The 20656-nt window shown below is 39.7% G+C and overlaps 1 protein-coding gene across 1 annotated transcript in view; it reads right to left on the reverse strand.

Moving 5' to 3' along the window:
- KIAA0825 (KIAA0825 ortholog) overlaps positions 1–20656 on the reverse strand; it is a 494795-nt gene that overhangs the window by 413371 nt on the left and 60768 nt on the right. The window contains exon 3 of the mRNA XM_014593286.2: positions 5160–5291. Within this exon, the coding sequence (XP_014448772.1) occupies positions 5160–5290 (131 nt within the window). The 5' untranslated portion in view covers position 5291. The remainder of the gene's footprint in view (positions 1–5159; positions 5292–20656) is intronic.

Below are 20656 nucleotides of genomic sequence, written 5' to 3' on the forward strand. Positions count from 1 at the left end.
CACACATATCCTCTAGCAAATAAATAAGTAAATAAATAAAAGAAGAAAAGAAAAGGAAAGAAATTTTCACATATAATCTCAAACAAGTTTAAAAATGAAGTAAAACATAATTATTCTATGTAATATATATCCTCTCATAGATAAGCATGGTTCTATTTTTTTCTTTTTTTTTTAATCGAGATATTTGCTACAGTGCATGTGTGCTCATGTGACAGAAAGCAAGAAATCACCCTCCAGTGGGGATGGCCATGCTACAATCCCTTTTCCCCCCCAGTATCCTCTATGGATTTTTGGCATGCATGCACATATGCCTAGCATAAGTTTGAAGTCATCAGGTCTAGGACTTGAACTGTACTCAGCCATGTGGATGTCCAGTGATGCAACCAATAATGCCATCTGCTGGTCCTAGCATGGTTCTACTTCATTTACTAATATTCCCTCACAATATAAAAATAAGCCCCCCCCACCGAATAAAGATAAATGTTATTACTCCTGATAGCACCTCCTATTCTTTCTTTAGATTAAAAAATAGTCATCCTGGGGGACCAGCGGTTAGCATAATGGCTAAGTTGCTGGACTCCCTCGTAGTTGACCACGGTTCGCATCTCGGACCCAGTGGCTTAAAATCCACGCAGGGCACATGTGCATGTGTGCCCGAGATCCCGAGAGGAGAACAGAGGAGAAGGGACTGCGGCGTGGCCATCCTCCCTCGGGGGTGATTTCTCGCTTTCTGTCTCTCTGTCTGTCTGTCTGGAGAGCGCACGTGCACTATAGAAAAAAAAAAAAAAAACTTCAAAAGAAAAAAAAAAAGAAATAGTCATCCTGAAGGAACACTAACAAAATTTGCTTCCACATACAGAGGGTGTCTATAAATAGAAAAGTAAAATAAACTCTTAAGATCCAACTGAACATTAAAAAGAGAAAAATTATTCTGTCATATTGTGAGCCTAAGAGAACTTCTCTGCCTTACTATCATGTTAAACTATTGGGTCATCGGCAAAGTCATGACGTATTTTTCTATGTTTTTCTATGCAAAAATGCTCTGTGACTTTTCCAATGACCCACAAATAGTTTTAATCAGCTCAAGAAATAGTTCAGTGCCGTGTACAGTTTTTAGTTACTGAATTAACCACATCTGTGGGTACAACATTCTTAGTATTCCTCTTTGACAGGTTATTTACTCTCTCATTACAAATTTTAATGTGTGTTCAAAGTAAATGATTCACCCTCACTGATTTCTACTGTCCAACCCCATGAGTCACCGAGCTCTGACAGGAATGGAAAAGAGGATGTAAACGTGAAAATGGCCTGAGAAAATGATAGCCTCTCTTGAAGGACTGGCGAAGGTTCAGTGACTTGTGGGCATACTGGTCCATTCTGGTGAATCACTGCATTGAGGAAGCCAAAGACCCTTTGGCTTATAAAACCTGATGATATTAAGAGGAGTGAAGGAATTCACACTCAGATGTCAGGGTCACTGCTAGAAATACAACTTTAAAAACTCAAGTGTAAGAAAAAAAGACTGTATTTAAAAATGAATTACTAATATTTTTTTCTTTTTAAAAATATTGGGGAAAACCTGTATCCTACAGATGTTCATTACTTATTCATTGTGGACCACTGGGAGATAAATAGAACTGTTAGAATACAAAAATGCCAAGGGTAATTCAACTACCGCAGTGTAAGTGTGGCATAACTGATTTGTCATGACATACAATTTTCTAAAAGCTATTCTGTTAGAAGGCAATAAATGAGTGCATAAATGATTTATACTCTTTTGAACCATAGTTATTATTCAGTATTTTATTTTTAAAAATATATACATCCTATACTATTATGTTTATTCTCCTGGGTATAATAAAAACATAATTGAATTTGATGAAAAATAGACTTGATTCTAACTGTAGCATACAGCACATACAGCTACTCCCTTATTGTATCCCTTGTGAAGATCAATGGTCACTTGAGATGGTTCTGCTCTAGGTTTGTTTTAATATATGGGCAATAAAATATTTTTAATTTAAAAATTATATCCTTATGTTCCATACTATAGTTCCTTTTTAATACTAACATCTGAGTTTCGACCAAAATAACAACTTACCAATACAAAATATAATATCCTAATCATGTTTTTACTTTTAAATACAATTTTTTATTGACCAAGTAGGGCAGGAAATTAAGTACAGATGGTTTAGTAAACAAAAATAAAGGAAAAAATCTCAGAATTCAATGACTTGTGTTTTATTTAATAGTTATTTTATTTAACTTTATTCATTATTATTATTATTATTTTAATTTGACCAGAGAGAGACAGAGAGAGGAAAAGTGAAAAAGCAAGCTACCAGATCTGGGACTCAAACTGCAGTCAGTCATGTGGGAGTCCAGAGCCTTGACCACTATACTACCTGCTGGCCCGATTTGTATTTTGACGGAATCTAAACGCCACTGTGAAGGGAGAAGTTTGTATTTCAAAAAGTATTTTCATTTTAAAAAATATAGTCATCTCTGGAATTTAGATAAATGACATGTCAGTGTATTAATATTCAGATGAATACAATTTTCTCTTTTTTTTTTCATAAATGGCTAGAGGATATGTGTACTCAATGGAGAGAGACAGAGGCAGGGAGAGAGGATAAAACTACCCTCCAACGGGAACCAGCAGTTAGCGTAACGGCTATGTCGCTGGACTCCCACATAGTCGACCGCGGTTCGTGTCCCGGACCCGGTGGTTTAAAACTCACGCCGGGCGCGTGTGCGTGCGTGCCCAATATCCCGAGAGGAGAATGGAGGAGAAGGGATTGCGGCGTGACCATCACCCCTGGGGGGTGATTTCTCGCTTTCTGTCTCTATGTCTCTCTCTGTCTGTCTGGCGAGCGCATGCGCCGTATAGTGAAAATCTCTAAAAAAAAAAAAAAAAAAAAAACTCCCCTCCAATGGAGCATGTCAGGCTGCAATCCCTTCTCCTCCATCTCCATTATTTCAGAATTTTGGGCACACACACACATGTGCCTGGCATGTTTCTCAAGCTACTAGAGTCAGATCTTTACTGTGGTCAATCATGTGGGATCTAGCTTCCATAACCACCAGGCTATGATGGCCTGTCCGTAAACACTGTTTTCATTTGTAAGTTCCTTTGGGTTAAAAAAGTCATATAATGTATAAATATTTAATATAAAAATTATGTAAATACAAAATTACACTAACATTTAAAATAGCTATATTTACATGTGATATCAAATATACACTTTTCACATTATGGCTAAGTCACATATATGTTATCTTTTAAATATATATATATATGTGTGTGTGTGTGTGTGTATATGTGTGTGTGTGTATATATACACACACACACACACACACATATACACACACACACACAAATACATATTAAAAATACGAGTAGGTTTAATTCTCCCTACTGAAAAATGGGAGATTTTCCTCTTCTTTTTTCTTGGAGCATTTACCTTAGAAAACTTGTAATTGTTAGTGCTTTTTCATCTTTTTGACATGTACCCCTTTGGAAGACTAGATGTGCCTTTTGTCAGTTGGCCTTTTGTCAGCTTCATGACCCAGGAATGTCCTTCTCTGGAGCCTGGGAGCTATCTTTTTGAAATGCAAACACCAAGGGAGATAGCTCCCCTATCTCCAGGTTCTTGAGGGAGAGTAAGAATCTAAGTTTAGTAGGCACCTTGCTCCAATTTGCAAACTATCTCCTGTCAAAAAGATGAGAAGTTTATTTCTCCTCAGGATAAGGCCAATTAGCTATCACCAGTAGTCTCCCAATTATCATGGTAAAGTTAGGATGAACTATGTGTGGGGAAGATGTGTTGCCAAGCCTTCTTATAAAGAAAACTACTAATTCTTCTCACACTAGAAGACTAGTGATTGTTTATCCTGTTAAATATATGTTAATGGGTCATATCTGCTTAGCTATCTAAGGTGGCATAGCAAATCTCTTTGGGGGGGGGGGTTCCATATTCTGTTATACCATGTAAGTGAGAGGGAGACTTAAAATGAATGACAAATGAAAAAAAGGCAAAATTACAACAATTTAAAGAACTTAATTGGCTTCATTTGTGATTCCTGAATACGGAATCCCTTCATTCTATAAACTAGACTGAAAATTTCAATTGGCTGAGCAAAAAAGGTCAGTTTTATAGTCACATAAGAGCTAAAGAAAACAGAAACAAAGAGCAAAAGGTAGATTGGTCATTTCAAAATGACGTTCCTTGTAAGGCAGAGAGAAGGATACATACAATAGAAAAATAACTGACTGGTTAACATCAGGTTACTTCAGATTACTTTTATTGTAAGGACTAAAAGCAAAGGAAATTTTATTGCCTTGCCACTTGAAATGGGCCTGTCTGGGAAAATAGGCTGTTAATCCCTCTCTCCTGGTATACTGGAAGGTCAAATAATAACTTAGTTTTGGTTTGATGACATGGAACTTTAGCATCAGTGACTCCATCTTAGTTTGATCTAGTCTGCTGGGTCTTAGTATAGGAGTTCAGTCCAAAACAATGACTTCCTATAATTTTTTCCTAATACAAATGTATTCTGATTTTAGCATGTCTTTGTATTACCATTTTAATACCTTAATTTCAAATTTGTAATACATCTTTTTTTTCAAAATTTATTTATTTATTTATTTATTTATTTATTTAATTTTTACCTTGCTATAGTCATCAGGGAGAGATGGAGAGAGAAGGAAAGTGAGAAATCAAGCCACCAGGTCCAGGACTCAAACCACTGTCAGTCATGTGGGACTCCAGCACCCTAACCACCAGGCCACCTGCTGGGCCTAATACTTACTCCTTCAAATAAGAATGCTTAACTTTAAGCATACTAATGAAAATTCAAGATATCAATACTGGCAAAGTAAATAAAATAAACCATTAATATTAATTCAATAGTTTTTTATCATTTCAAAATTAAAAAAAACCTTATATATTCTAGTCTTATTAAAAGTACTAACTAGATAAAGACAATTGTGTTAAATTCTAAGGAGCTGGGTGTCTAATCAATTCTTTTTTTAGAAAAGTTAATGATAATTAAAACTTAAAATTATCTAAGAGCAGGAAACATTAAAACCAGACTGGGTAAATTTCATGTAGATGAAATGTGAAAAGTACTTGTTTTAAATAATTATCACTATTTACCTTGTGGCATTTTGTTGGAGCTTTTCATCGATGTCATTAAAAATCTGCTTAAACTCCAAGTCTCCAGGAAATGAGTTTAACAAACAATGTAGGTCGACAGAATTATGGGAATATTCATCTCCCCAATCCATTCTGAGGAATAAGAAAAAAAATAATAAAATATATCAGTTCTCCCCCAAAAAGAAAAGAAGTCCATCTCATTATACTAAACCAAAATAGTAATTCCCATTTATATGCATAAAGAAATACAGCAGTAGGAGATCTAAGGTATTATTAAGCTAGGTAGAGTATTTTGTTATTTAAAAATCAAGAGGTGTGACCTAATTTTCATATCCTCTATGGTTTGAAAGCTGAACAAAACAGCAGCCCTCAGAGAGTACATAAGCATCCTGCTGCTTCTCACTGTAACCAAGAGCTTTGCAAAAGAAATCATAGAGCTCATAGACACTGTGAACAAGGGAGGGTGCAGCAAATACTCAGCACCTTCCCTCTATTCTTGTCAATAGTGACCTGGAAATTGCAGTACAGACTTTGTAAAGCTCATCTCTTGGGCTTATTTAGATGTGAAGACAAAAATTTTCCTTGAGTTCTAGCTCCCATTGACAAGCTCGTATTGACAACTGATGAAAACTGAAAGATATGCTTATTCTACTTGACGCACATGTATTTTCCCTCTATCAAGGCTTCGTTCTTTCATTCATTCAGTATATTTTTATTGGATGTTTGATAGGAAATGGGCACTGCTATAGGAGATTGGGATACAGCTGTAGCAAGTTAAACTGCCCTCATAAAGCTTTTATTCTGGTGAGGAAAATATAAACAGATATATAAAAGATAAGAAGGTGAGCAGTGCTATGAAGACACACAGGGAAATGGGCTAGACTTAGTGTTGGGGCAGGATGTGAGCAATTTTATTTAGAACTATTAGGGAAGGTCTCTTTGAGGAGGTGACATTTATTAGATGAAAAAAATAAAGAGATGGGGGAGAGGAGAAGGTTTATGTGGGAAAGAAAAACTACCATCTTAATTACTTTGGCTAAGAAGAGAGGTTTGACATATCTCCTCATATTTCACTTGTGAGAGCTAGTCACATAACCCTAGCTGGATGCAAAGGTGAATGAGAAATGCTGTCACTGGCAGGGTAGTTGATTCTAGAAAACTCTATATTCTGAACAGAGATCGTTCATCTTTGGTAGACAGCTAGCCTTTCCACCGTTTGATTAGCCTTGGTTCTTCTCTTTCATGCTATTCATTTGTCTCAAAGTCAAAATGATCCTTGGCTGTTGTGGGCAGGCTCCATACACTGAGCACTCCTCCCCAACCCTCTTTGTCCTCTCTCTGATACCTGGCTGCTGGTCCTGCTGGGCCTCAAACATCTCTTGACTGTTCCCTTACCTGATGGAATTGGTTTGTGGCTGGGGCTGATCCAGAGCTGTATACACCTCTCCGTCAGCATTACAAGTTCAGAGGCACTAAATTACTGTTCAAACTCAGGTGGATCAATAATCTGTCCATTGATTGTAATTTTTAAACAATGTAGGTAGAAATCAGACTCCTGTTTTAGAGACAGGAAGTCTGAGCTGACTTTATAGCTGATGCATGTATTCTTTGATCTTAACATTTATAACCTCAGTCTGTGCTCAACAATGGCATATACTATTCTCTGCCCAGCCATCAACAGAGCAACCTATTCTACTTATGTAAGTAATAAACTCATGTATTCTCTTGTTAGACTTCTAGGTGTGTTCTTTGGGAGTAGTAAACATTACAAACAAGCCCATTCAGATCTGGGTCTCCTCCAGTTCAATTAGCACAGTTGGCAGGAGCCTAAGGATGTCCTGTAGCTGTGAACACAAGGTAAGCTGAAGAAAGTGGGATGTTGCAGGGGAAATAACAAAGTGGGCTCCCACCTCTGCATGGTATGAGGTAGCCAGTCTTTTAGAACATTGGGAGCCACCACATGAGTACAAGGATGCCCTAAAAATGCCTATAGAACAGCTAAAGCTTATAAGAGCAGTTGATAAGAAAGGGAATCTTCATAAAGGAAATAAAACTGCTACTGCTTCAGTAGACTAGCCAGTCCCTTGTGCTCCGTGCTTAACAACCAAGCAGGAATTAGCTGCTCACACAGAAGCACACCACCTGAGGAAAGAGCTTCAGATGGAGCAAGATGTTCATATTATTCAGGCAGAAACTAGGGACTTGCTGAATTGTCACCTAATGCAAACAACGGAACAATTAACCTAGCACTTTGCAAAGATGACAGGAAAGAAACTGCCACTGGCACAAATCTACGTCACAGTGGTGCAGGCAGGCTAGAATCCCCAAAAGTCGGACCCCACTGAAAATTCAGATTCTCAGAGGAAGAGGGTTTTAGTGAAGTAATAGAGGACAATGATGGAAGGATTCATCCCACCACAACAATGCAGAAGTTAAAAACCACGCAGTCGTGGCTTGAGGCAGTTGATCTTGAGAATTTGCCAGCACTCCAATGACTACTACATACCACGACTGAGTCATATATATTGGTGCACTGGTCAAGCTAGCAGCCAAATCTAGACAGAAGGGTCATAAAAATATGACAGAGTGGCTTCTGCATATGTAGAAAACAAGTGCAGATGGAATCCTTCTCTTGTGGAAAAAATGTAGAAAATGTCATCTATTACTGGCCACCTTGTACTGCAATGACACATACATGGCTTTGTAGTAGACAATGCTAATGCCTCCCAGTTAACTTGGATCATGGAGGCATGCCGCTTAGTGGGGCCTAAATGAGGAAGTCTTCCCTCTACCTTCCCTAGGTGAAATACTACGGGAAAATTACAGGGGTTTATCCAGGAACTGGGTATGTGTAATGACATTTATACCGATCCTCTTACGGGCCAGACAACATGGACTTTACCGCCAGTATAAAGGACGGGGTATTACAATTGGCCCCTTTCTCCTATTACAGCACTCTTATTTCAGTCCTCACCCCCATGGTGGGTGAACACATTCACTGTGCTGCCCAAGTAATTTCTGACCTAGGAGAGATGGAAATCATGAGAAGAAGAAGAGAATTTGAGTAGTAAGAGATACAACTAAAAAGCAAAACAAAACAAAAGGGAAGTAAGATATAGAATCACTTAAGGCTACTTGCAAACTGTGGGTAGATCTAATAAAGACAAGAGTAGCCTCATGAATGGACAAACAATCAAATGTGGTTTTAGTAAGACTGGGGAGACAACTCCCTAAAGAAAAGTGGTTACAACTATTGCCTGAGAAAAAAACCTGAAATACTAGTCCAAGACTGGACTCCAAGCGATACCAACAATGCCCCCTACCTTGTACCTTAGTAATGTGTTGCATGATGGCTCCACCTACTGGGGAGGTGATGAATATGCTATCCTTAGCATAGCCCAGCTGAGGACCAGACCTAACTTACTGGACCTGGTTGTTAACATAGGGGAGAGGCCAAGTCCTAGAGAATGTATGAGCCTTCTCCATGGATCAGAGGCCACACCTGGAGCTTGAAATGCACTGAACATCAGAGAATGTTCAAAGAGTACAGAGAGTTCTTGCCTTAGTCGATACAGAGGCCAAATGTGTACAAACGTATACTCATTGATGATAACCCTCATAAATTTAAAGAACTCTTAACTGCAATCGATGATTATGGAGGAAACGCAATCAAAGTAAGAAGAGTAATTGTTGTATTGAGCATTGGGAAACCTCTTCCATGCACATACAAGGTCAACATATCTCTAATAAACGAGCATATACCGGTTATGGACATATTACAAGGGTTACATTTGCAAATTAGTGTTGAAGAGTTCTGCTTTAGGGTACAAATTGTGAAGGCTGTTATATGATGGCATGAAAAACTTCTGCCTTTAGTTCTTCCCACTCACAGTTGGTGGTGACAGTTAGATACTACCAACTATCAGAAGGACATAAGGATATTGGAGAAACAATATGAAAATTAGCTAAACTTAATATTATTTGTCCTGCTCACAGCCCTTACAATTCCCATTTGGCCAGTGACAGAACTGGATGGTACATAAAAAATGACAGTAGATTACAGAGAGCTGAGTAAGATGATACCTCCTCTGCAACTAGCTTTTCCTAACATCACTGACATCCTCGACAGGTTGGGATCACAACTGGGTACTTAGCATCTTGTTGTTGATTCAGTTAATGTCTTTTTTAGTGCTGATATCCACACAGATTAAAACCAATTTCATTCTCCTGGTAAGGAAGCCAATGGGCCTCACCACTCTCCTAAAAGGATACTTCTACATGCAGGTCCTCTACCATGGTTAGGTAGCCTGAGATTCAGAAAAACGGAATGAGCCAAATACGTGTCTTTGTTTCATTTTATTAATGATACCATGCTCACCTCTGGCTCTCTTCTAGACCTGGCACAAACTGCACCTGGAGTATTCACAAGCAGGAGAGGCTATAAACCAGAACAAAGTGCAAGGACCTAATTTATCTGTCAAATTCATGGGGGTTGTTGGTTCATGTAAGACAAAGGTGATGCTGTCAGCTGCTACTGATAACATCCAATCCTTTTCCCACTTCACTATTCTTTTTATTTATTTATTTATTTATTGCAATAGGGCGCATCATGCACTTGCCAGAAAGACAGAGAGAGACAGAAAGACAGAAAGCAAGAAATCATCCCCCTCAGGGGGGATGGCCACACTGCAATCCTTTCTCCATTCTCCTCTCAGGATCTTGGGCACACAGGCACACGCCTGGCATGAGTTTAAGCAACCGGGTCCAGGACTCGAACCATAGTCGACTACATGGGAGTTCAGCGATGTAGCCATTATGCCATCTGCTGGCCACACAGCTGCAGGAAATTTGGGGTTTGTTAGGTTATTGGAAGGTATGCATGCCCCACATGGCCCAGCTGTTGCATCCTCTGTATAAGCTAATCAAGGGAGTCCAGTGGAGTTAGATGGGAAAGTGCCAATAAGCATTTTGCACAGCTGAAAGTGCCGTGGGTGCTGTGTAGGTATCTGACATTTTAAATCAATCACTTTACTGCAAATTGGATGTTAATGTTATTCAGAAGGGATATGCCGGGAGCTCTTGCAGCATCAGGGGAAAGCTTGATTCCCCATTTGTTCTGGTCACAAACTGGAAAGGGAACGTAGGCCTGCTAAAGTCGTACTGAACAAAAGGTGAATGCCCTTTACCAAGTTTTGATAGTTACTGAGACCATGACAGGACAAGCTTCAATTACAGTGAGAATAGTCTTCCCCACCACAGATGGATACATGACCTGTCCCATAAGCCAAGGAGCTTAGCTGCTCAAACAATGGCCCTCACCAAGTGGCAGGCATACCTGCAACAATTCAGTTAGTTATCTGCCAGTCCTTTAAGCCATGAGCTACAACAGTTTACCGGACCTGTGAAATTTGTGAAGCCCCTCCAATAGAGGCTCTTCCTTTCATCCTTCTCTCATCAAGGGAGGAATGCCTCCTGTGCCAGATGATGGTTGGTACATGGATGGTTTCTGCTGGGGACAACTTCTCTCGTGGCGACCAGGTTGTCCACAGACACCTTTTGGATGGAAAATGGCGAGGGGCAGAATAGCCAATGAGCAGAGCTAAGAGCTGCACAGAGCCTGATTGCTACAGAGAACAAGCCCTTAGCTATCAGTATACACACCTAGGCAATCGTCAAAGGACTTACATCATGGATGTCACAATGGCACCAACAGTGATGGGACAAGAACAAACATTTGTGTGGGTAAGATATATGACAAGGCATTTATGAGATTAGTAAAACTAAGACTATTACTATTAGGGCAAGCAGGTGGTATAGTGGTTAAGGTGTTGGACTTTCACATGGTCGACTATGGTTAAGAGTCCCAGACCCAGTAGTTTGAAAATCATGCCAGGTGCATGTGTGTACATGCCCAAAATCCTGAGAGGAGACTGGAGGAGAAGGGCCTGTGGTGTCATTTCCCCAGGGGGATTTTCCTCATTTTCCCTCTCTGTCTCTGGTGAGTACACACATCCTATGGAAAAAAAAAAAAAAGACTAAAGACTATCACTATTTTTCGTGTGTCTGGCTGGTCACTCCCTCGTTTAAAGTCCCAGCAACGATGAGGCCTATGATCTAACAAGCATTTGATGGCTGGAAGATGTCCCTGCTGAAGATGTTGCAGGATGGCTTCACCAGAAAAAGAAATATGCCAGGCATAAAACGTTATGAGAAATGATGCAAGCTTGAGGAATCCCCTTTAAATAGCCAAACACTGTAGCTGCCTGCAATGAAGGCAGGTATGTTCAGAATATCCACCCCACATGTTACCGATGGAACAGGGACAAAACAAAAGTGGCAGGGAATCCCTAACCCAGTAGCATAGCAGACAGCCTATATTTGAACCCTCCCCTGGGCTCTTTTTCATTTGACTTGTGTGGACTCTACCAAGGACATTCTACAAATGTTCCCAGGTTGGTGGGCACACTACAATACTGAGACTGCTTCAGCTGTTAACTGCCAGTGGAATGCCAGAGGTCAAGGAAAGTGATCAAAGAATAAATTTCATCAGATATCAGGTACAATGGTCTGAACAGATGCATATAGCCTGGCATTTCATGTCCCTTACAGTCCAACAGGAGCTGGCTTCATAGAATCTACAATGGAATGCTGAAGGCAGCTCTAAAGACAGATCAACACTCATACCTGCATGAAGCTATGTGTGTTCTGAATGAGAATTCACAGGCTGGCTGCCCTGCACCACTTGACATGTTCACCCAACCTTGGGCCACTCTCATAAGGATGCAGACTGTACCCAAGAAAACACACTACAATGAAGCTAAGAGGTGGGGAGGAATCACCTGTTGCTGCCAGCCCCTCAGGACATACAATTAGGGCATAACTGGCCCTGGGAGTTTCAGTTGAAGCCCTTTGTTGTGCTTAGCTCTGTGAGGGAGAGGACTAACCCACAACCTTGACATATGCCCCCAAGTTATAGGTAAATGGATGAATACTATGAAAAGTCACAACCCTAGTTCAGATTCTATTGCTAAGGGCTCACTGACAATCACTATGTGGTAGTTTAGGACCCCTCCTCTCACTTTGCATGCAATGGACCAGAGTGCACCTAGCCCTGATTGGGCATGGTATACTAGGCAGGGGAGGCCTGCCCAAGGTTACTTTATTGTCTCAAGATAAAATGTTCTCTGCCTGAAAGGAGAGATTTATCTTTGCTTATGCCATTAAAATATTTGTCTTATGCTTAAGCCTAAGGGTAGGGAACATGTTCCTGCATTAGGCCGGTATAGGAGATCCACATGGTGGGTGTGCTCTGAGTTCCTGCTATCAGCTACATCTGGGATGCCATGGAAAATATATCTTGCCAATCGCTAGGATGCCTTTTCTGCTTCTTAACCCCTCCCAGGCTTTCATAGAGGTCTGGAAGTAAACCAGGTTGTTTTGCTTTTCACACTCAGGTCAACACTCATGCTATGTTTCCTAACCATCACTAGGTTCCTTGGCTCTTTTTTTTTTTTTTTTTTTGGAGAGGTTTTTGCTATAGGACGCATGCACTCACCAGAAAGACAGAGAGACAGAAAGTGATAAATCACACACACACACACCCCCGGGGCGATGGCCACACCACAATCCCTTCTCCTCCATTCTCCTCTCGGGATCTTGGGCACACACACACACCCTCCTGGCGTGAGTTTAAGCCACTGGGTCTGGGACTTGAACCGTGGTCGACTATGTGGGAGTCCAGCGACACAACCATTACGCCAACTGCTGGTCCCTCCTTAGCTATTTTTGGAGGAAAAAAATAGTCCTTATTGGTCTTATTGCTGTAATTTCCCTGTTGTTATTTGGAATAAGTGCCCTCTACTGTATTAGAGGAATATGGATGCAATGTTTGACTCACACGCCCACTCTAGAGAACTGGTGGAAGTCTAATGAATCATGAAGATTGTGACACTAATTAAAGAGTCAATGTCGGGACTTCCATTACTTGCTGTGGACTATGCACAGCTGGGGTCGGTGAAGGACTGAAAGGTGGGCAAAAACTTGCTCTAAAAACTACTGACTGGAGGTACCAGCAGAGGGCATAAAGGTTATGTCGCTGGACTCCCATCTAGTCAACGGTGGTGGGAGTCCTGGATGTGGCAGCTTAAACTCACACTGGGCAGTATGTGCCCAAGATCCCAAGAGAATGGAGAGAAAGGGACTGCAACATGGCCATTCCCCCTGGGGGTGATTTCTTGCTTTCTATCTCTCTGTCTTTCCAGTGAGTATACGCACCCTATAGCAAAAACCAATGTTCAAAAAACAAACAAACAAACAAACAAAAAAAAAGAAACTATTGACTGGGTAGCATTTGGGGAAATGATACTGAAAAACCAAAAGGCCATTGCTAACTCTCTGAAAACCTGGAACACAACACTCATCTCCAAGGCAGCTGCACTACCTGAGCAGTAGCTGGCTATCAACTGGGCTTATGACAGGCCAACATGTCCAAGACAGGCTTGGGGAAGACTCTGAGAAGTTTAACGCCCTGAAGGTTCCTGTACCAAAGGATTACTATGCTGTCTAAGTGGACACTGAGGAAAAGGAAGATGTGAAAACTTGTGCTGAGTTTGTGTCACTCTCAAAGGCCAGATTGAAGAGTATCAGAATCAGTTGGAGAAGATGAAGAACATAATTCTTTTTGATCAGATGACCATTGATGACCTGAGTGACGTGTTCCTAGAAACTGCACTGGACAAGAAGTATCCCTACTGGTCTCACCAACTGAGAACTTATAAAATGTTTGTGTCAGGGAGAAAGCTCTGGTCCTTGTCTTACAAACTGTGGACATTAAAAATAAAAATAATTACACAGAGCAAAAAAAAAAAAAAAAAAAAAAAAGGCAAATTTTGGGGGGAAAGAGTTAATGTTGGGGTGAAGTATAGGTAGGCTTCATACATTAAGATCAACTCCCCCCTCCCTTCTCTTTCACCCCAACTTCAGGAGAACTGCCGATTGATACAGCTGGGCAGCATAAACATCTTGTAACCCTTCCTTTACCTCACGGAATTGGCCAGTGCTGTTCCTGAGGAAAGCACTCCTGTCCCATGACAACATTCCAAGGTCAGAGGCACTAAATGATGTATAGGCTCTGATGATTCTGCTAATAGATAACCTGTTTTACTGGAATCTTTAAACAACATATGTAGAAAGCAGATCCGTATTTTGGAGACAGGGAGTCTGTGATGATCTTATAAGTATATATGTACTCTTTTATCTTACCATATATAACCTCAGTCTGAACTCAATGATGGCACAGACTGCTCGCTACCCAGCAGTCAGCAGAGCATCCTGTCCTGCTTATATAAGTAACAAACACATGTCCTCTCCTGCTGGACCTCCAGATACATTCTTTGGGACCAGTAAGCATTATGAGAAGGTCCTCTAAGATTTGGAGCTCCTTCAGTTAGGTTGTCCATTCTTATTCATCAACAAAAGACTAAGCTCATAATACTGGTATCTAGCAAGGGTTTTTCCTACCATTATGAGGATCATTTTACCAAAAAGGCTTCTTCCTTTTGATTCAGAGAAGGGAGGTTGATTCAGACAATGGTGTAAGTCAATGGTATGCAAGCTTCTCTTTAGAATTGGTGAACAGAAGCAAACCCACAACTTATGGTTTGCATGAGTGATGAGAAGTATATTATAACTGGAGTAAAATGATTTAGCTTCTTTCATTTTGGGGGTGGATCTGCCTCTTAATCTCCTCCCAGGCTTGTCTAGAGGTATGGAAATAAATTAGGCTGTTTTGCTTTTCACACTATGGTCAACACCCATGCTATGTGCCCTAACCAAATAGGTCTTCAACTATGTTCAGAAAATATTGCGAAATGTTTTACATAATACTGATAAACATTTATCTAGCTCTTGCCCTACCTGATGACTACCCTACAACATATTTCACTCTTCGATTTTTGTCTTTGAGTTTGGTATTACTCCAGAGAATGGCTCTTACTACTAGAGCAACATCTTCTTTTGCATGTTATAGAGTGTGATTTCCACATTGGACTAAGTCTCTCTGCTTTCCATTGTCAAAAGACAAAATCACGACAAATTTAGCTTTAAAACCTTAATTGCTATCTATACCTGTAATTCTAGAATTGGGTAACTTTTCATTTCAGAAAGTAGAATGAGGATTCTGATGAGAAGAGTGAACAGAGAATTCTGTTTTATAGCAAAACATGGACTGAAGAAAGCAAAAACAAAGAACAAAAATTTGGATAGGTCATTTAAAGTGATTTCCACTATAACAAGTAAAGCAGTGGAAACTTCATTATTGTGCTGATGGAAACTGACCTGTGTGGAAATTTGGCTATTACCTCTCTTTTTCTTTTTTCTCTCTCTCCTGACTTCTAGAAAGATACGATAAACAACTTAGTTTAGGTTTGGAATATGGAACTTTAACATTAGTGACTCCATTTTGGTTTGGCCAATTGGTCTAGTTCAGAAATAGAGTTCAAACCAAAGACTTCCTATAAAATTAATCTTCCAGAAATACCCCAATGGCATATCATATTTTTTCAGGGCTGTCTTTCTATGTCTACCTAACATTTCAATGAGATTTCAGGAGAGAGGGAAAGTAACTGTAAGCTATTTATTCCTCTGTCTTCAAAATTTTCTCTTTCAATTTCTTATACGAAGGTAAATACGCAAAAATTTATGAGGCTTAGAACATTCAGTAGTTGGTGTTGAGTCTTTTTAAATAGTTGAAAGTAAATGCAATAGAGACCATGTACTTATTTGATATATATATTTAAATAGTGATTTATTTTAGAATTTTTAGTTATACTATACTAAATATCAAAATTATAGGAAAACATTAGATGCTAAAACTGCAGCCAAAAATCTGTATCTGAGCACAATTCTCCTAAATGTTAAGGGTCTATTTTAAATACATTTTTTTTGAGAGGTTTTTGCTATAGGGCGCATGAGCTCTCCAGACAGACAGAGAGAGACAGAGAGACAGAAAGCGAGAAATCACCCCCCAGGGGGGGATGGCCAAGCCGCAATCCCTTCTCCTCCATTCTCCTTTTGGGATCTTGGGCACGCACACATACACGCCCAGCATGAGTTTAAGCCACCGGGTCCAGGACTCGAACTGTGGTTGACTGCGTGGAAGTCCAGCGACATAGCCATTACAGTAACTGCTGGTCCCAACACATGTTTAAATAATTAAAATTGTTTTACATATTTTAACTCAGTAAGATAACAATGTGGTGATTATAATATTTTGTGCTATATATCTAATTACTGTGCTTAAAATGAAATTTTAAAGACATTTTTATTATTTGAAAGGTAAATTAAAACTTTCTTAACCATTCACAATACTTTATTATTTCCATAAACATATTGCTTATTAATAACACTAGGTAGAATCAAACACTTTGTTAAGAAAGGCAACCTAGCTGAGAACTGTGGCACATGCCTATAGTCCCTGCTACTCAGCTACTCAGGAGCTTAAGGCAAGAGGATTGTGAAATGATGGTCAACCTAGGTAACAAAGTAAAACCTTGTCTCTGGAAGGAAGAAAGAAAAGTAGAAAAGAAGGAAAGTATGAGTGAAGGAAGAAATGAAGGAAATATAGTTCTGAAATTTACTATCTAATTTGCATTCAAAACACACAAATCTTAAAGATTATTTTGTGACATTCTTGTTACTCAAGCATACAAAGTATTTCTTTGAAAGGCTGAGTTACTCTGCTTCCTAAATAAAAGTATTTTTCTGGGGACCAGCAGACGGCATAATGGCTATGTCACTGGACTCTCATGTAGTTGACTACAGTTCAAGTCCCAGATCTGGCAGCTTAAAACTCACACCAGGGATGTGTGCATGTGTGCCCAAGGTCACGATAGACAATGGAGAAGGGACTCTGGCATGGCCATCTCCAGAGGGGGTGATTTCTCGCTTTCTATCTCTCTGGCAAGTGCACGAGCCGTATAGCAAAATGCTACTACCTAAAACTTTCCCATCTCTAATTATTGGGTTATTATTTGCATTTATTATGCCATACATATATTGAGTAATTACTAAATATATTTTTCATAAGCTTTACAGCTGACATGCTTTTGTTTTTCTAAGGTTTTTCATAGAGCACATGCCCTTGCCAGAGAGAGAGAGAGAGTGAGAAAGTGAGAAATCACCCTCCTCCCCCAGTGGGGTTGGCCCTGTCACAATCCCCTTTTTCCCATTCTCCTCCTGGGATTTTGGGCACACATGCACAAACATCCAGTGTGATTTTTTTTTAAAGAGGTTTTTGGTATAGGGCACGTGCACTCACCAGAAAGACAGAGACAAAGAGACAGAAAGCTAGAAATCATCCCCTGGGGGGATGGCCACGTCACAATCCCTTCTCCTCCATTCTCCTCTAGGTATCTTGAGGCACACACACACACACACAGTGTGAGTTTAAGCCACTGGGTCTGGGACTCAACCATGGTCAACTATATGGGAGTCCAACAACATAACCATTACACCAACTGTTGGTCCAAGCATCCAGTGTGATTTTCAAGCTACACATTCCAGGACTCAACCTACGGTCAACCATGTGGAAGTCTAACACTTCAACCACCACACTGCCTACTGGCCCCTCCATACTTTTGTTTGTTTGTTTTAGGGGAACCCATTCTAAAACTAGTGCTGAGAGATACAACATTCTGCTATTTGTATGATTTTACTGAAATAGAACACAAAAATAAAGTAACACATAAGAGCCGGCAGGTGGCATGTTAGTTAAGGCATTGGATACCACACGGCTAATTCCACAGTTAAGAGTCCTAGACCCAATGGCTTGAAAATCACACTGGGTGCATATGCATGTGTGTGCAAATTCCAGAGAGGAGAACGAAGGAGAAGGGATTATAGAGTGGCCAACACACTGGAGAGTGATTTCTCACTTTCCCTCTCACTGTCTCTCACTGTCTGTCTCCAAGGAGTGCACGCACTCTATGTCAAAAACTTAAAAATAAAGAAAAATACTTCAAGTATATTGAAGGAAAAATATAAATACTGAGTTTTTAGTTTTAAATTCCTCTCGAGACCAGCAGTTAGCGTAATGGCTGTGTTGCTGGACTCCTATGTAGTTGACTGCGGTTCGAGTCCTGGACCCAGTGGGTTAAACTCATGCGGGGCGCGTGTGCGTGGGTGCCCAAGATCCCAAGAGGAGAATGGAGGAGAAGGGATTGTGGTGTGGCCATCTCCCCAGAGGGTGATTCCTCGCTTTCTGTCTCTCTCTGTCTTTCCAGCGAGCGCACGTGCCCTTTCAAAAAAAAAAAAAATTCCTCTCAAAATGCATATAGTCAAAAATGTGTCTTATGCCCATAATTATCTTACTTTTAATGAACAGTAAACTATACAGCCTAGTATACTTAACCATTATGACTTTAGAAGTTAATGCTTCTATTACTTTGCATATTAAAAGAAAAATTGGCAATTAATACTCTTTATCAGGCAGCCCTAAAGGGATACAGTTTTAAGACAATAAAGTGTAAAAATACATATTAACATATAAATTAGGAGTTTCACTCACTTCAAAGAGCAATCTACTTTAGAATTCCTCTACATCAAAGTTTGTTTTGTGTACTTCAAATATAAGTGTTCAGAAAATTCAGTTCACTCAATGGTAAAAGGAATAAAATTAAAATTTCAATTCTATGATTGTATCTATTATCTTTTTCACATAGTCCTTGGAATGGAAAGTGAAAAAGGAAAAAAGAGAGAGGAAGAAAGAAAGAGAAAAAGAGAGAGGAAGAAAGAAAGAGAAAAAGAGAGAAGGGAAACAGACATGATAAATAACACCAGGAATAACATAGTACACCATGGCGAGGAAACACTGGCTTTGAAGTCGCATTACCCTGGGTTCTTACCCTTGCTCTACAATATATCTCAGTGTATCCTCAGGAAATAATGAGTGCAAAGCTTTTTTAGAGATTAGGATTATCTGACCAAAGTTAAAATTACTTTGAAGTCTACCAATTCAGAAATTAATCTAAACTTTCCAAATTTTAAAATTTATTACATCTTGAGGAAACTATTCATTGCTTTCAAAGAAAACTTGTCAGGCTGGTCCCATAGCATAGTGATGAAGGGAACTGGATCCCACTTGTTCAACTGCAGTTCAAATCTCAGCCCCAGTGACTCGAGCCAGTGTGCGTGCCTGAGTACATGTGTATAGAGGGGAGGAATGGAAAAGGGACTGTCCATGGTGATATGGTAAGGTTGCTTTATCCTCCTCTTTTTTTGTTTTTTTTTTTTTTTTCTCTCTCTCTGGTGAGCATATGACCTTATGGCAATGAAAAAAAAAAAATGGCATGGGTGCAGCATAGTGTTTAAGGCACCGGACTCCCACATGGGCAACTGCGGTTCAAGTCCCAGATCCAGAGGCTGGGAACTCACGCCAGGCACATGTGTGCCCAAAATCCCAGTAGGAGAATGGAAGAGAAGGGATCCTGGCATTGTCATGCCCCCAAGGGGGTGACTTCTTACTTTCTCTGTCTCTGACTCTCCAGTGAGTACACACACCCAATAGTAAAATTCTCTCTTTAGAAAAAAAAGTGACATAAGAGGCTTACAAACTTTTTGGAGTTAATATAGTGCTTATAAGGCATTTTGGTAACTGATGGAATAAAAGGGAATGAGAAATTCAGGTATTAAACTATAACAAATATATATAAAATTCTAAGAAAAGGCTTGGAAAATGTGATTTTAGCTTAGATAAATCCAAAGTACTTGAAATTTGTGTATTCACTTTTATGGAAGCTACAACACTAATAGTCTTCCTTATCTTTAATTATTAGATGTACTAATCTATTATTTTAAATTAATGAAATAGCCAAAGATTTTTCATGGATCCTAAATAGAACTTCAAAGGAGTAGTACTAGGTCTTTATTTTCTTCAGAGATTTAATTTTTAAAAGAATTATTTTATTTAACTTTATTTATTTACTTAAATACGACCAGAGAGCAACAGAGAGACAGAGAGAGGGAAAGTGAGAAAGCAAGCCACCAGTACAAGACATGAACCATAGTCAGTGGGAGTCCAGCATTCTCAACCACTACGCCACCTGCCAGCCCCTCAGAAATTTAATTTTAAAAGGAAAATACCTAATTAAGACATTTTACTACAAAAACCTATAGCATCACAAAATTTGCTGTTTATAAAAAATCAGAATTAAGTACAGACTTATAAAGTTTTGTGGGTTTTTGTTTGTTTGTTTGTTTTGTTTTTTTGTGTTTTTTTTTGGCTATAGGGCGCAGAGAGAGATAGAAAGGGAAAAATCACCCCCCAGGGAGGATGGTCACATCGCAATCCCTTCTCTTCCATTCTCCTTTCAGGATCTTGGGCATGTACACTCACGCGCCCAGCGTGAGTTTAAGCCACCGGGTCCGGGACTCGAACTGCAGTCGGCTACATGGGAGTTCAGTGACATAGCCATTACACTAATAAGTCCCGTGACGTATTA

This window comes from Tupaia chinensis, unplaced genomic scaffold (genome assembly GCF_000334495.1).
Source record: "Tupaia chinensis unplaced genomic scaffold, TupChi_1.0 Scaffold140095_1, whole genome shotgun sequence".
NCBI lineage: Eukaryota > Metazoa > Chordata > Mammalia > Scandentia > Tupaiidae > Tupaia > Tupaia belangeri.